The 13,670-nt window shown below is 51.4% G+C and overlaps 5 protein-coding genes across 5 annotated transcripts; 4 read left to right on the plus strand and 1 right to left on the minus strand.

The window, feature by feature from the left end:
- Positions 1-120: 120 nt before the first annotated feature.
- On the plus strand, positions 121-1,167 carry TGAM01_v209373 (hypothetical protein; the record flags this gene model as incomplete). The annotated part of the gene is made up of 1 exon (XM_018805806.1): positions 121-1,167. The coding sequence occupies one exon, from the start codon at positions 121-123 to the stop codon at positions 1,165-1,167; it is 1,047 nt and encodes a 348-aa protein (XP_018660996.1).
- Positions 1,168-2,989: 1,822 nt separating this feature from the next.
- Positions 2,990-5,578, plus strand: TGAM01_v209374 (hypothetical protein; the record flags this gene model as incomplete). Its single annotated transcript, XM_018805805.1, has 2 exons — positions 2,990-3,426; positions 3,493-5,578. The coding sequence occupies 2 exons, from the start codon at positions 2,990-2,992 to the stop codon at positions 5,576-5,578; spliced, it is 2,523 nt and encodes an 840-aa protein (XP_018660995.1).
- Positions 5,579-8,175: 2,597 nt separating this feature from the next.
- On the plus strand, positions 8,176-9,641 carry TGAM01_v209375 (DnaJ domain-containing protein; the record flags this gene model as incomplete). The annotated part of the gene is made up of 4 exons (XM_018805804.2): positions 8,176-8,211; positions 8,290-8,359; positions 8,421-9,248; positions 9,319-9,641. 4 exons carry the CDS (start codon positions 8,176-8,178, stop codon positions 9,639-9,641), a joined length of 1,257 nt encoding a protein of 418 aa, XP_018660994.2.
- Positions 9,642-10,242: 601 nt separating this feature from the next.
- Positions 10,243-12,090, minus strand: TGAM01_v209376 (hypothetical protein; the record flags this gene model as incomplete). The annotated part of the gene is made up of 3 exons (XM_018805803.1): positions 10,243-10,666; positions 10,761-11,459; positions 11,525-12,090. The coding sequence occupies 3 exons, from the start codon at positions 12,088-12,090 to the stop codon at positions 10,243-10,245; spliced, it is 1,689 nt and encodes a 562-aa protein (XP_018660993.1).
- Positions 12,091-12,506: 416 nt separating this feature from the next.
- TGAM01_v209377 (60S acidic ribosomal protein P0) lies at positions 12,507-13,646 on the plus strand (the record flags this gene model as incomplete). Its single annotated transcript, XM_024550542.1, has 3 exons — positions 12,507-12,680; positions 12,742-13,502; positions 13,571-13,646. 3 exons carry the CDS (start codon positions 12,507-12,509, stop codon positions 13,644-13,646), a joined length of 1,011 nt encoding a protein of 336 aa, XP_024404718.1.
- Between the last annotated feature and the right edge of the window lie 24 nt (positions 13,647-13,670).

Genomic DNA, 13,670 nt, shown 5'->3' on the forward strand with positions numbered 1-13,670 from the left:
GCTGATCTAATCCAGCATCTGCCTTTACTCAGTCAACATTTCATAAACAACAGGCTACGGTATACGTATGTCCATCTCTCCCATGCGATCCCGCCGGAGAAGGGAGATTCGCGGGACGATATGAGCTGGACAAGCCGCTTGTTATCGTTTTCACGCGATGAGCGAGTAATCTTGGTGACCATCGGCCTGGCCACTTTTGGCCTGGTTAGCTCGATGATCACAGCTCTCACACTCATCCGAGACGACAATGAGATTCCGCCGTCGGAGCCCAAGACCCAGTACATTACGCAGGATACCGAAGACTCGCTCCAGCTAGATACGCTAGAAAAGCTCTTGGATCATCCTAATTTTTCAATCAAGGAAATTGCCATCAAGATACTTTGCGATAGAGCGGCCAACGACCCCGAAGTAATCAAGTATATCTGGTTCGGCATCACTCGACCAGAATATGAAGAGCGTATGAACTCTCTCAGAACACTAGCTGTGCTTACGAGCCAAACTGGTAAGAAAATCAAGGGTCGTCATATTGAACTACGTGCTCATAGCATAGTCATAGGGAACGAGGGATTGGCAAGACTGCATGATGAGAGAGCATACTCAGCCTTGGTGAGGTGCATGGAGCTGTGCATGGAAAGCACCGACCTCCCGACTGTTACTGATATCCATTGGGATGAATACTACCTGCGGGATATGGGCGAGAGATTCTGCCTTATGTTTCTAACGGAGCTGATCAACAAATACGGGGCCACCATGCTTGTCAAAGCAAAATTTGTCGAGAAGTGGCTTTCAAAGCAAGATTGGGGGAGCACTGGAGAGGAAAGACGGCGCAACTTTAAAGATTACACGGATCTTCGGAACAACAGAATAACGGATATCATTAACCGCATCAAGCACTCCCGGCGTGGACTACGTGCCTTGGAAAAAGCCGGGCTGATCGATAAGGAAAGTTCTCGACGGCGAATGAGGGAGCTTCCTGATCTTCTCATGGAAGTTGAAGAGGAAATAGTAGGAGAACAGGCAGGAGAGCAGCAAAGCCGACGGACAAGGGAACATTCCGCCGAGGAACAGAGACTTCGACGCCAGCATCGCGAGGCTATGGTTTTGAACGATGGAACACGGCCCCTGGGACGAGAGGACATAATCGAACGAGATGCTTCTCCATCGTAATGGAGCAGATCCATGCTTAGAACAGACCAGTCAACACGGTTGAACTTGCCTCAGAGGTTCTGAGAGAAGTCGTGAATAACAAGGTGGCGGTTATGACAAGGCCAAGGTTGTATGTCAAATACCCGCCTATTTTTTAAATGGCCTGTTCCCGTTCAACTTGATTATGCACCGGTCGGTCTGACTTTGATGCAACAGGGAAGATTCGCTCAAGAGGTAATATGCATGTACCTAGCCGCTACTCTGCAGTTACCCATTACTCAACAGCGACGTCACAAATGGACATACCAAGCCCTTGTACCAAGCTGATTTAATCTCGCTACAAGAAAACCAGAAAAGTAGAGAGTGCTTTGGCTTTCGTTGCGCGTTTATCCGTGCTACAACAGTTGGCTTTTTGTAAGCAGGCAGTCGGAGGAAGGCTTACATTAGTAGGTACATGTTTAGTGCCTGATGTCGTCACATGCGATATCCTCGCGGGCATGATGACTGTGACATGTGATCGAGTATTGTTCCTGAGCTATGTGAATCAACAAGCTGGTACAAAAATCTCTCTACTTAGCAGCACGGGTGTACCTAATTTGATTACCATATAGCGTACGCAAGAGCAGTGCGATGATAAACTGAGCATCTCCTCATCTGACGATACTCCTGTGACGAAGCCAGGATTGATTCGATGGTACAGCATAGCGGCCCAACAGATAGACTACTACTAGTAGTAGTATCTGAAGAGGGGTTTGAAAGACTTGATAAGACTCGTGCTAGGGAGAAAGTTCTCTGGCGTCTCCTGAGATTCGTTTCATTATTATTGTCTGAAGCCAACTCCATTCGCCACCATTCACCGTCTTGTAGCTATTGACCTGTTCTCTACACCTAGCCCCTTTATTTGCTGACGTACTCATCGACGTGATCTGCTCCGTCCAGAGGCTCGTCACGAAGGGGGCTGCCAGCAGTGCCCAAATTGCCCAATGACTCCCGCTGGCTCCCGTGTCGAATTTACCAACAGGCAGCCCGTTACCAAGGAATTGGTAGATTGACATCGATAGCCGTCATGTAGGGGCTCCGTATTATTGCCCGCTAGACCTGCACGTAAACTCGATGCATGGCGCTCGCTACAGGCTGCGCTCTAGGCTGTGCTTCAGGCGGCCCAGTGGCCATCTAGCGGCCATGATAGGCTGGACCAGCCGCAGCCCCCGGCCCTGTGCAATATCGCTCGCAGCATCCAGGTAAACAAACAAATGAGCTGGCGCAGCGTCTTTCCTTTCCATTGGCCTCCTGACATTTCGCATTTCTATTTTGTTCTTTCCCGTTCCCTCTTCTCTTCTTCCACTTCTTCAAATTGGAGAAATTTCTTTTCTGTGCGAAACTTGCCTCCCTTTTCTCAGCTTTTCCAGGCTTCAGTTTACAGTTTGCGACGTACATTCTCACCTTTCCCTTTTCTTCTGCTTTTAATTACGGTAGTCGCTGGATCCCCAGTTTGGCGTCCAGGTACCCGCAACCTTCAACCCGGCCGCTCATTTTGTTCCCTTGTCGCTCGCCGGGCCTGTACCAAGAGGAATCGCAGCTGGCTGTTCCTGCTGTCAAAGGCGAGGTACTACTGCTGCAGACGACAAGTCTAGTCGGTGCTAAGTCATATTGGACGAGGGGGAGCCCCTTTTGACACACCATCGGCGACCTCATCACAGCACCACTTCCGGAACTGGACCTGGAACCACTACCACTACCACTACCGGTACCTGTCCTGGCGTGGGGTCCCCTCAGGCCGACCGGCACGCCCCGTCCAGATTGCTGCTAATTTTTGCTGGATCCCCAACCCAACGCCAGCGCCATGTCCTTTTCCACGACTGCCACTTCCACCGCTGTCAAGCCGGCCAGGTCCAACTTCTCGCGCTCGCTGCGCCGGCCATCCAACGTTTCGTCGACACCCGACCTGGGAGCGCTCTACGCCGCCCAGCCGAAGCTGCTGCGCAAGACATCGCTCGCGGCCCTGACTCCGAGCTCCCTGGCCAGCATCCCCGATGGGAGCGAGAGCTACGCCATCGACTCCGTTCTGAACGAGATTTCCGAAAACACCATTCCCGAGGAAGATCCTGCGACGCCGCCCGCCATGGAACTGTCTGTCGGTGACTCTGTCAACGTGCCGGGAGGCATGGTCGGTACCGTCCGCTTTGTCGGCACCGTCCAGGGGAAGAAAGGCACCTTTGTCGGCGTCGAGCTGGATTCGGAGTTTGCGGCGAGGGGGAAGAACAACGGCGACGTTGATGGGTAAGAAGAACGACTCGCACCACTGCGTATCGCACCGGGAGTGGACCGCTAACCTGTTACTCTCAGCGTCTCCTATTTTTCGACCAACGTCTCTGGCGCCGGCATCTTCGTCCCGGTCGCCAAAGCTCTGCGAAAGCCCTCCGGCTCATCCCCCAAGACACCAACGCCCAATGCTGCGAGCGGCTTGAAGCTTGGCAAGAGCAATTCAGTGAGCCTGAAATCTCCAACATCAAGCCTCTCCAAGTTAAGCGCCTCGGTTGGGGCTGGTGGTGCTCGAGTTCAAAGCCCAAAGGGCAAAAAGTCACAGCCCTCACTTCAACGCCCCGATGAGTCACCACAACGGAAGTTGGCCATGTCGCCTGGGCCACGGCCGTCAATTTCAGCGCCAGGAATCAAAGCTCCTCCAAGATACGGTAGTCCGACAAACCGACTTGCACAGAGCGTGCGCGGAACTGCTGGTCACATGGGCGATCCCAACAAGGCCGCGGCGATGGAACGACGGCCAAGCTTTGGACCTCGTAGCGCATCCTCTCTGGGCCCCGAGCCATTATTTGATGAAGATCCTAACCCACCGACAATGCCTCCCCTGCCAACAAAAAGCAACACAGGCCTGGGGTCGCTGTCATTGCGGCCGCCATCCCGAGCGACTAGCATTAACGACGAGGAGCTCGAACGATTGCGCGCCCAGCTAGAGGATAGAGATCGGCAACTCAAAGAACAGGCCTCAACATTAGCAGAAATGGAGAGCAGTCTTACTGAGCTCCAAACGCTAATAGAACACCCTGACGGACTGAGGCGAAGCAGCATAGACGACAAAGATGCAAACCAGCTTCGACACATGCTGAGAGAAAAGAATGAGAAAATTGCCATGCTTGCAGCCGAATTTGATGCTCATCGAGCAGATTTCCGGAGTACCATTGACACGCTTGAAATGGCCAGCACAGAAACTGAACGAGTATATGAGAAACGTATAGAGGAGCTTATAGCAGATATCCGTGAGCTTGAGTCAAGAAACTTGGATGTTGACTCTGTAGCTACACAACTGAAGCAGCTAGAAGAGCTGGTCCAAGAGCTTGAAGAAGGGCTAGAAGACGCTCGCCGTGGCGAAGCCGAGGCTCGCGGAGAGGCTGAATTCTTGCGAGGAGAGGTTGAGAGAACACGGTCAGAACTTCGGCGAGAGAAGGAAAAGGTCGTTCCTCATAACATGTCGGCTTTGAGTGGCGACTCCGCGGTACTAGCCAAGGAGCTGGAGCAGAAGGAAGACGAGATTCGAGGACTGAAGGCTATTATCCATTCCCTTAGCCGAGACTCAATTCCTGGTGCCGAAGGCCACACTCCTAGACCACGACCCGGCTCATTAATTAGCGAAAAGGATGCCGTTGAGAACAAGATTGCTCGAGATAATCTAGAGAGACAAGTCGCTGAGCTTCAGCATATTATCAAGGAGAAGAATCACAAAGAGGAGGAGTTGCAGCACGAGATTGCATTCCTGCGCTCAAACAACATCAACCCTGGTCGCGACTCGGCCCCTATCCGAGATTCGGCTCCTATTCGACGATCATCCGTACGGAACTCAAGAGAGACGGTTCGAGAGATGGTTATCCCCACCCAACCTCAAGAAGAAGAATCTTCAGATCTTTCACACAACTCGCACAAGCGAGCAAGTACCCTCGAGACAATGAACGAGAGCGACACCTATTCAACTGCCACCGAGAGTAGCACTCTTTGGTGCGAGATCTGTGAGACAGGTGGCCATGATATCTTGACTTGCACAAATATGTTTGGCAATGATAACGCCAAGAGCAAGAAGATGGACGAGAAGGAAGAGGAGGATGATGATGAAGAAGAGGACGAAGAGGAAGAACGCAGAGAGAAGGAGGAGAGGGACGAGAGAGACACTACTCACGAGGACCTCAAGCCTCTTACACCCACGGGTGATGATGAAGTTATTCAACACCCCGCCGTGTTGACCCCCGGTATTCCCAAGGAAGAGCCCGCATCGGCCCCGGCTGTGAGAATCATTCCCAACCCCATGGAATCAGGGCCCGTGGCTGGCAAGGAGAGTGGCATTCTGGACCCGGAGAAGTGGTGCGCCATATGTGAGCGGGATGGCCATGATAGCGTCGATTGCCCCTTTGAAGATGCATTCTAAGCCTCTGTCGGACTTGAATGTTTGATGGACCTGGAATGCCCCTTAAAGCGGACACGATGAACGGCAGACATTTATAGTACGCAGAAAGCATTAACGATTTTGACGTTTCTGTGTGTATGGCTGCATTTTGTATTCAAGACATGGCGTTCATCCGTATTGATACCACACCACACCAGCCTCTTCTTTGCTTCCCGGTACGGGACTGTTATTTTTAGAGAGCCTTTAGATACTATTCCTCCTACCTACTAACTAACCGTATGGTTCTTCCTTCTTTTTTTGTAATAATAGCATTGGATTTGTACACGTTCATTCGCGTTGCTAATAAGTACGATATACCCTGCATCCGATGCATTAAAGTTACCCACTTCTGTCGTTGCTGCCAGGCGTCTGTTTTGTGAGAAATTACAGCCTGAGCTGCCCACTCCGTCTCCAGACACACCTCCTAAGCATTTAGCAGGCAAGCAGGCAAGCAGGCAAGCAGGTAACTGACAGCTGTACTTGAGGCACTGGGTGTCTCTCAAACTGGAGTACAGGTACATCCCCCTCCATCTCGATAACGACGATCTTTTAGCCGGCGCTCCGTACTAGCAGCGCATTATTCAGTATTACCAACTGCTTTGGGATGTGCTCGTATGTGAACTTGCTGTTGCGAGTATCAGTTAATTCTACGGACTGTCTACCTAGGTACCTTAGGTATGGAAATGCGGGCATAATTGCAGGCGGCAAGCAACCTTGAAACAGGAAAAGGCCCCCAAAAGCCTCCATGCCCTCATCCTGCACCCAACGACGAAGACAAAAGAAGGCTGCGGCTGTTGGATCCAGCACTTGCATGGAACAGCATTACCAATTGCCCTTTGCGTCTCCACGAGCGTCGTGTGGCGGTGTCAGCCAACTTTCCAACCTGCTGCTTTTTCTAACCCATTTGCCCATCCCTTTTATCGGAGCACCTCCATGGAGATGCATCCAGTGCTAGTCTTGTTCCAGCCAGCAAAAGCGGGATGCTCCGCTGAGCGAGATCGATGATTTGATCAGGGAAGAGGCCGACAGTGACGCCTCGTGGGGACGGACCCTGGTCGGCGAGCTGGGATTTTCTTACTTTTTCTTTTCTTTCTTTCTTTCTTTCTTTCAGCTCGGCCGTTCCTTGTACATGATTTTATTTTATCTGTGGAGGCAGGCTTGTACTACTAATACATACGTACTGCTATGGATCGAAGCACTTACAAAGACAAGTCACATACGGCGCTATAGGTACAAGTAAGGCCCTTCCGGTGGCGTCGAGGGGCTCGGGATGCGGACTTGGGGCGGATTCTTTTATGGATTGATGGCTTTTGAAAGATTTAGTGGGAAGCAGAGAGAGGGGGAATCTCCAATAGCCCGCTATTCTGCTGTCCAAGATGGTACAGGTACAGATATGCAGGGTACAGTAAGATGTAAGATGGAAACAGGCAGCGTCGGAAACTGGAAAGCTTAAAGTGCGAGGTATCTGCGTAGTAGCAGTACCTGCGAGGGAGCGATGCAGCCTCATCTTCTTTTTCATTGGGTTCCAACAGAAGGATTCCATTGCCATGTGCTCAACAGCAGTTGTTGCTAGTGCTGTCAAGTGCCTGGCCTGATTTGCTTTGGTCCCTGGTGCTAGAGCGGTTGTTCTGCTGATGCGGCCAATGGAGGATATTCGCTGTGCATACCGCAACTGTAGTTGAATCTCGACTCGCGCAGAATAAAAACATGTACTTAGCAAAGCATTGACCTTGAAAGTGTGTTTTGAGGCGTCAAGGCGCCGAGGCCCCTTCGATTCTCTGTACAGTGACAAATCGGATACTCGGCGGTACCCGCTGCTGGACGCTTTGCCGCTTGGGAGAGACGAATAGGTTGCGCGCTTTGCATTATTGGGCACCGCCACACCATCGACTTTCTTCGATACAATTCCATGAGGCGCACGCAGCCTTGGGGGACCCCTGCAGCCGCCCTTTAAATCCTCCAAGGCGGCGCTTGAGCATCTGCCCTTTCACCAAGTCTTAACCCCAGAGGCCGCTTTCCCTTGACCGAGCCGTTTTTTTATTCTCTTCCATTCTTCAAAAAGCAATCGACTGCAACTCGAGAATCTTTCAGATTTCCTCGTCGTCAAACTATCCGGCCACGATTTACAGCTTTTGCGTCGCAGCCCGCAAATTTCTTCTTCGCCCCACTGGTCCTTCTCTGTGGCTTTTCTAGGACGCTATCTTTTTTTTTTCTGCTGGGCTATTACTCAGGTACGGTAGAATCACAGGTCATATTACGAGCACTTTGCCCCTCGGCGCCTTTTCCATCTTCTTCTATTGCATCCCGCCGACAACATCGTAAAGATTCGTCACGGGTCGTCTCTGGAAGTTGCTTGAACAGCGGATATTCCTTTTCTCGTTGTTTCGCTCTTTGCCTTTTGTTGCCTAGAACTTTCTACGATCCGGTTGCCGCGGACTCTTTTGTTCTCTAGCTTCGACTAATTGCTGTCCAACAGAAGCCTCTATATCAACAGTAAACGAGCCGGCCGCTTGTCGCCGCTTTTCCTGAACTTTTGGCGCATACAAACCTATTTTTGAAATTTAATAATCTCAGCAAAAATGGTGAAGGAAACAAAGCTTTACGACACACTTGGTGTATGTATTTGCCCTACATGCAGCTCCACGGCTGCTTCGATCTTGTACGAAGAGATGAACTAACATGTATCCTACCAGGTCGCTCCCACAGCCACTGAGCAGGAGTTGAAGAAGGCTTACAAGATTGGTGCCCTGAAGCACCATCCTGGTACGTTTTACCTTGGCAACTGTCTATTAGAGAGAAACTCATTCTAATATCCACGGTATAGACAAGAACGCCCACAACCCCGCTGCCGAAGAGAAATTCAAGGAAATCTCCAGCGCCTACGAGATCCTTTCCGACCCCCAGAAGCGTCAGATCTACGATCAATATGGTGAAGCCGGTCTCGAGGGCGGTGCGGGTGGCGCTGGCGGCATGGCTGCTGAAGATCTCTTTGCTCAGTTCTTTGGCGGTGGCGGCTTTGGTGGAATGGGTGGCATGTTTGGTGGCATGCAGGGGAACCGCGGGCCTCCCAAGGCTCGCACCATCCACCACACCCACAAGGTTTCCCTCGAAGACATCTACCGTGGCAAGATCTCCAAGCTTGCGCTGCAACGATCCATCATCTGCCCCAAGTGCGACGGCCTTGGAGGAAAGGATGGTGCCGTTCGCAAGTGCGCGGGCTGCAATGGTGCTGGTATGAAGACTATGATGCGCCAGATGGGCCCCATGATTCAGCGCTTCCAGACTGTCTGCCCCGATTGCAATGGTGAAGGCGAGATTATCAAGGATAAGGATCGCTGCAAGCAGTGCAACGGCAAGAAGACCACCGTTGACCGAAAGGTTCTCCACGTCCACGTCGACAGGGGTGTCAAGAGCGGCACCAAGGTCGAGTTCCGAGGCGAAGGTGACCAGGCTCCTGGCGTTCAGGCTGGTGATGTTGTTTTCGAGATCGAGCAGAAGCCTCACCCTCGCTTCACCCGAAAGGATGATGACCTCCTTTACCGATGTGAAATTGAGCTGGTTACTGCTCTGGCAGGAGGTACCATCTATGTTGAGCATCTGGATGAGCGATGGCTCAGCATTGAAATCCTTCCTGGCGAAGCTATTGCACCAGGTAATTATTCCCCTCTTCCTCCTCTAACCTGATATCAAGACAAGAGTAAAAATTAACAAACTTTCTCTAGACTCTGTGAAGATGGTTCGCGGCCAGGGTATGCCCTCATACAGACACCACGATTACGGCAACTTGTACATCCGTTTCGATGTCAAGTTCCCCGAAAAGAACTGGACCGACGACGCCTCTGCATTTGAATCCCTTCGAAAGCTCCTTCCACCTCCTTCAACAGAGGGCAACCCCCCTGCTGAGGCCATGACAGAGCCTGCCGATCTGGAAGATTTGGATAGTGGTGCTCAGAGCAAGGTCTTTGGAGACCCCAACGGCATGGGTGACGATGAGGACGAAGATGGCCACCCTGGTGGCGAGCGCGTGCAGTGCGCTTCGCAGTAAATTGCAAAAGAAAAGGGGGGAGGCAAGCCTATACATCTCAGTATATGTAGCTTGGAGCTCAAAATAAAAGCAAGCGACCGAATAGTGGACGCGGGATGGTGCCTTAGAGCTATTGGATCACTACGACGTCCTTTTTCTGGAAGCAGCAAGCGAGTGAGGCGGATGGAGCGGTGTTGTTTGAATTAATTTGAGGAATTGGGTGCTGCTTCGTTCCATTCTCTGCCGCTGCATTTGAGGAGTTCTCTTTTCGAAGTCTCATTGATACCATCTGGAGGAGGGAGAAAGCTGTTACTTTCCGCCGCATCTGGGAAGACGATGGCGAAACAAATGCGCAGAGGGATGATCACGGGCATGTCCATTTGCCGACCATTATTATGGACCTGGGTGCTTTTTGGACTTGCATGACTAGGCTGGAGGGCGTTTAGAGGGACATAGACGATTTTGATGAGTTTTTATTTTTTTATCTCAGGTTGTTGCAGACTTAGACTATGAATATGATGATTTAAAGCAATTCATCTTTTTGGTATTATTCTTGACAAGTGACTGTTTTATGTAATTATAGAACATGGATTATACGTAAACACTACTATATTCAACACGATCACTCTTCGGTATCACCAGTATCTGCCGCCATATCGCTATCAGTGTTTGCCTGCGGCGCTTCCGAGCCAGCCTCTTCAAACTCCGCGTTTGTGACCACTTTCCGTAAGCTCTCAACAGTGTACAGCAGGCTTCGAACCTCCTCCGCGCTGATATCGGATTCGTTTGCCTCGACGGCCTTGTCATTGAAGGCGGTCTCAACGTCCACGGCCAGTCTGCCGTGGTTGATGGTTAGGCGGAACGCATGGAGGCTCTGCGCCTTGGTCTCCACGTCGGGGTCGATTGCGGCAATGAGTGTGGGGGCGGCGTTGTCGTCGCTGCTGGGGGAGATGGTGAGGGAGAGGGGCTTGCCGGGGAGTTGGATGATGCCGGGGCAGTGGAGCTCGTTGTTTTCGAGGAGCTTCCATGAGAAGATGGCTTTGATGCTGTTGAAATTTGTTAGCGATTTTGAATGTTTTTGGCGATCCTTCTGGTTATATATAGATATATAGATGGAGCTCTTATAAGTGAGAGACTTACTCTTCGCAAATGGCCAGTATGTATGTGAGCGGGCCTTCTTCAGAGGGGTAGATTAGATTATAGATGCTTGAAACGGCGACAGCTGTGGTCTCGGGGGCGATTTCCCGGGCGAGCGATAGAACGCTTGTCTTGAAGAGCTGCTTTCCGGCGAGCCAGTCCCACACAAAGATGTATTCGTCACCGCCGCCAGAGACGAGAATGTCCTGGTTCTTGGGGGGAATGATCATGTCATTGATAAACTCCTTGTGCCCAAAGCAAAAGTTTTCGATAATGTGCGCGTGAGGAATGTACCGAGATACTCGGATGTGCTCATCTCTGTCAGCGGTGATGATATAAGTGCGACCCTCCTTCTCTCCAATCACCAGGGCCGTCAGCATAGATACATGTCCCAGCAGCAGGTGGAGTTCGAACTCTGGGATATTGGCGCTGTTGGCATCTTTGGAAGCGTTGAAAAGCTCGGCTTGCTTGATCTGATTGAGAAGGGCAAGTCGGTTGCCCTTGGAGTGAACAGTGAGCGAGTTTGCAGTGGGTTTGAAAGCCTTTTTGGTTGGCATTGGTAGCGCTGACATTGACGCGGAAGTTTTTACGCCTTCATCAGGGATGACTACAGGTAGAGCGTAGACATCTCCAAACTTGTCGGCGCAGATGATTTGTCCAAAAGGTCCAATGGCGATTGCGCTTGGTCGCTTAGGCATAGTTCTATGTATACATGTCTTAGCACACGTCGTTTTCTTAAAGTGAACAGCAATGATAAACGCTCATACCTTCGGCTGAGCTCCTCGATTTGGCCGTTCCCATCGTGTTTAAAGACCCAGACGACCTTGTCATGTCCAGTCACGGCCAGGAGATGGCTTCCATTAGGCGTACTCGTCAGATGCGTAATCACGGGCCGGTCAGGCACACGAGCGAAACGAGTTTTGCCATTTTCAACGTCCTTTCCAGCTTTTCCCTTACCCTTCTTCCCCCTGCCATCGACATGGCCAGATCGCGGCTTATCGTCCTGGGCTGTTGTAGGTGTAGATGTGGATGCCTCAGCTTCAGCCTCAGCCTCAGCAGTCACTGGAGCACTCTCATCTTCACCACCCAGCTTCTGCCGTTTTGCTGGCGGGCCTTCGCTTTCAGTCGCTGGAGTATCTGCCTCTGCTGCTAGAGCAGCTTCAGCCTTGGCCTCATTGATGGCCTTTATTGAGTCGGCAACCTTGTCGACGTCAGGGTGTTTCCATGATGAGATGTGAGAGCCGTCTGTGAGATTGAAGGTGTGGATTGCGCCTCCGCGAGCAGCAAAGAGGATTTGCCCTCGAACATGGACTTTGTTATAAGGAATCTTCATTGTGCATAAGATACTTGGGAATTCGTCTCTCCCTAAAGATTGGGTGCTTGAGAAGAATGAAGTCTAATTGGAGCTTCAGCAAGTCATGCAGCCTCCCAACTTAGAACTTTTTTCTGATACTGACCTAGAAAAAAAAAGGTACATTCTGCTTGTACTTTCACTTCGACCAAACGGTACGTAGTACCTTGAGTCCCCACCTCAACTCAAACCGCAAGCTTGCTCTTACCGCTTACCTAATTCAGCCATGCCCTAGCCATTCGACACACACTTTCTCGCTAGGTGCAAAATCCGCGAAATTTCGGCTCCTCTCTTTTTTTCCTTCTCTTTTCCGCGATAAGACTTCAAGTCACCAAATAATCAATACCAAAGGATACCCTTTTGCCCTTAAATAACCTGCCTTCAGGAAAAAAGAAGATATGGGGGGCAAAACAGCGAACAAGGCCGGCTACTTCGACAAGCTCAAGGGCTTGCTGCAGGACTACAAGTCAATCTTCATTGTTGAGATTGACAATGTCTCGTCCCAGCAGATGCACGAGATCCGACACGCCCTCCGTGGCAAGGGTGTTGTCCTGATGGGCAAGAACACCATGGTAAGGCTCTTGGTCTTGGATTTGCCTTGAAAATTTGAAGCCTAACAATTGGAAATTATAGGTTCGCCGAGCTCTGCGAACTTTCCTCGTTGATACTCCCGAGTACGAGCGTATCCTGCCTTTCGTCAAGGGCAACGTCGGCTTCGTTTTCACCAACGGCGATCTTAAGGAGATTCGTGACCAGATCCTGGCCAACCGTGTCGCCGCCCCTGCCCGTGCCGGTGCTGTCGCTCCCGTCGATGTGTGGGTTCCTGCTGGAAACACCGGTATGGAGCCTGGCAAGACCTCTTTCTTCCAGGCTCTCGGTGTCCCCACCAAGATCGCTCGTGGTACTATTGAAATTACCACCGATCTTAAGCTCATTGAGGCTGGCAACAAGGTCGGCCCCTCTGAGGCTTCGCTGCTCAACTTGTTGAACATCTCTCCCTTCACCTACGGTCTGGGAATTGCTCAGGTCTACGACCAGGGCCAGGTCTTCCCCCCCACCATTCTCGACATTGGTGAGGAGCAGCTCCTCGGCACCCTGGCCCAGGCCATTACCACCGTTGCCACCATCTCCCTGGCTCTCAACTTCCCCACCCTGCCTTCCGTCATGCACTCTCTTGTCAACTCCTACAAGAAGGTCCTGGCTGTTGCCATTGAGACCGAGATCAGCTGGCCCGAGATTGAGCAGCTCAAGGACCGCATTGCCAACCCTGACGCTTACGCTGCCGCTGCTCCTGCTGCCAGCTCTGGTGCCGCTGCCGCTACCGAGGCTGCCCCCGCTGAGGAGAAGAAGGAGGAGGAGGAGGAAGAGGACGAGGAGGGCTTCGGCGGTCTCTTGTATGTCATATCCTTGAAACCTGCTTTGGAACTAACACTAACGTGCTCAATAGCGACTAAACAACCAGTAACGGTACTGCATCGGTTTTCAGGGCTTCTTCGACTTGTTTCACGGTATATGGATCTAAATCTATGGGTACATAGGTCATTGGTTGGCCAAAATAGGAT

This window comes from Trichoderma gamsii (genome assembly GCF_001481775.2).
Source record: "Trichoderma gamsii strain T6085 chromosome Unknown Scaffold_45.2, whole genome shotgun sequence".
Taxonomy (NCBI): Eukaryota; Fungi; Ascomycota; class Sordariomycetes; order Hypocreales; family Hypocreaceae; genus Trichoderma; species Trichoderma gamsii.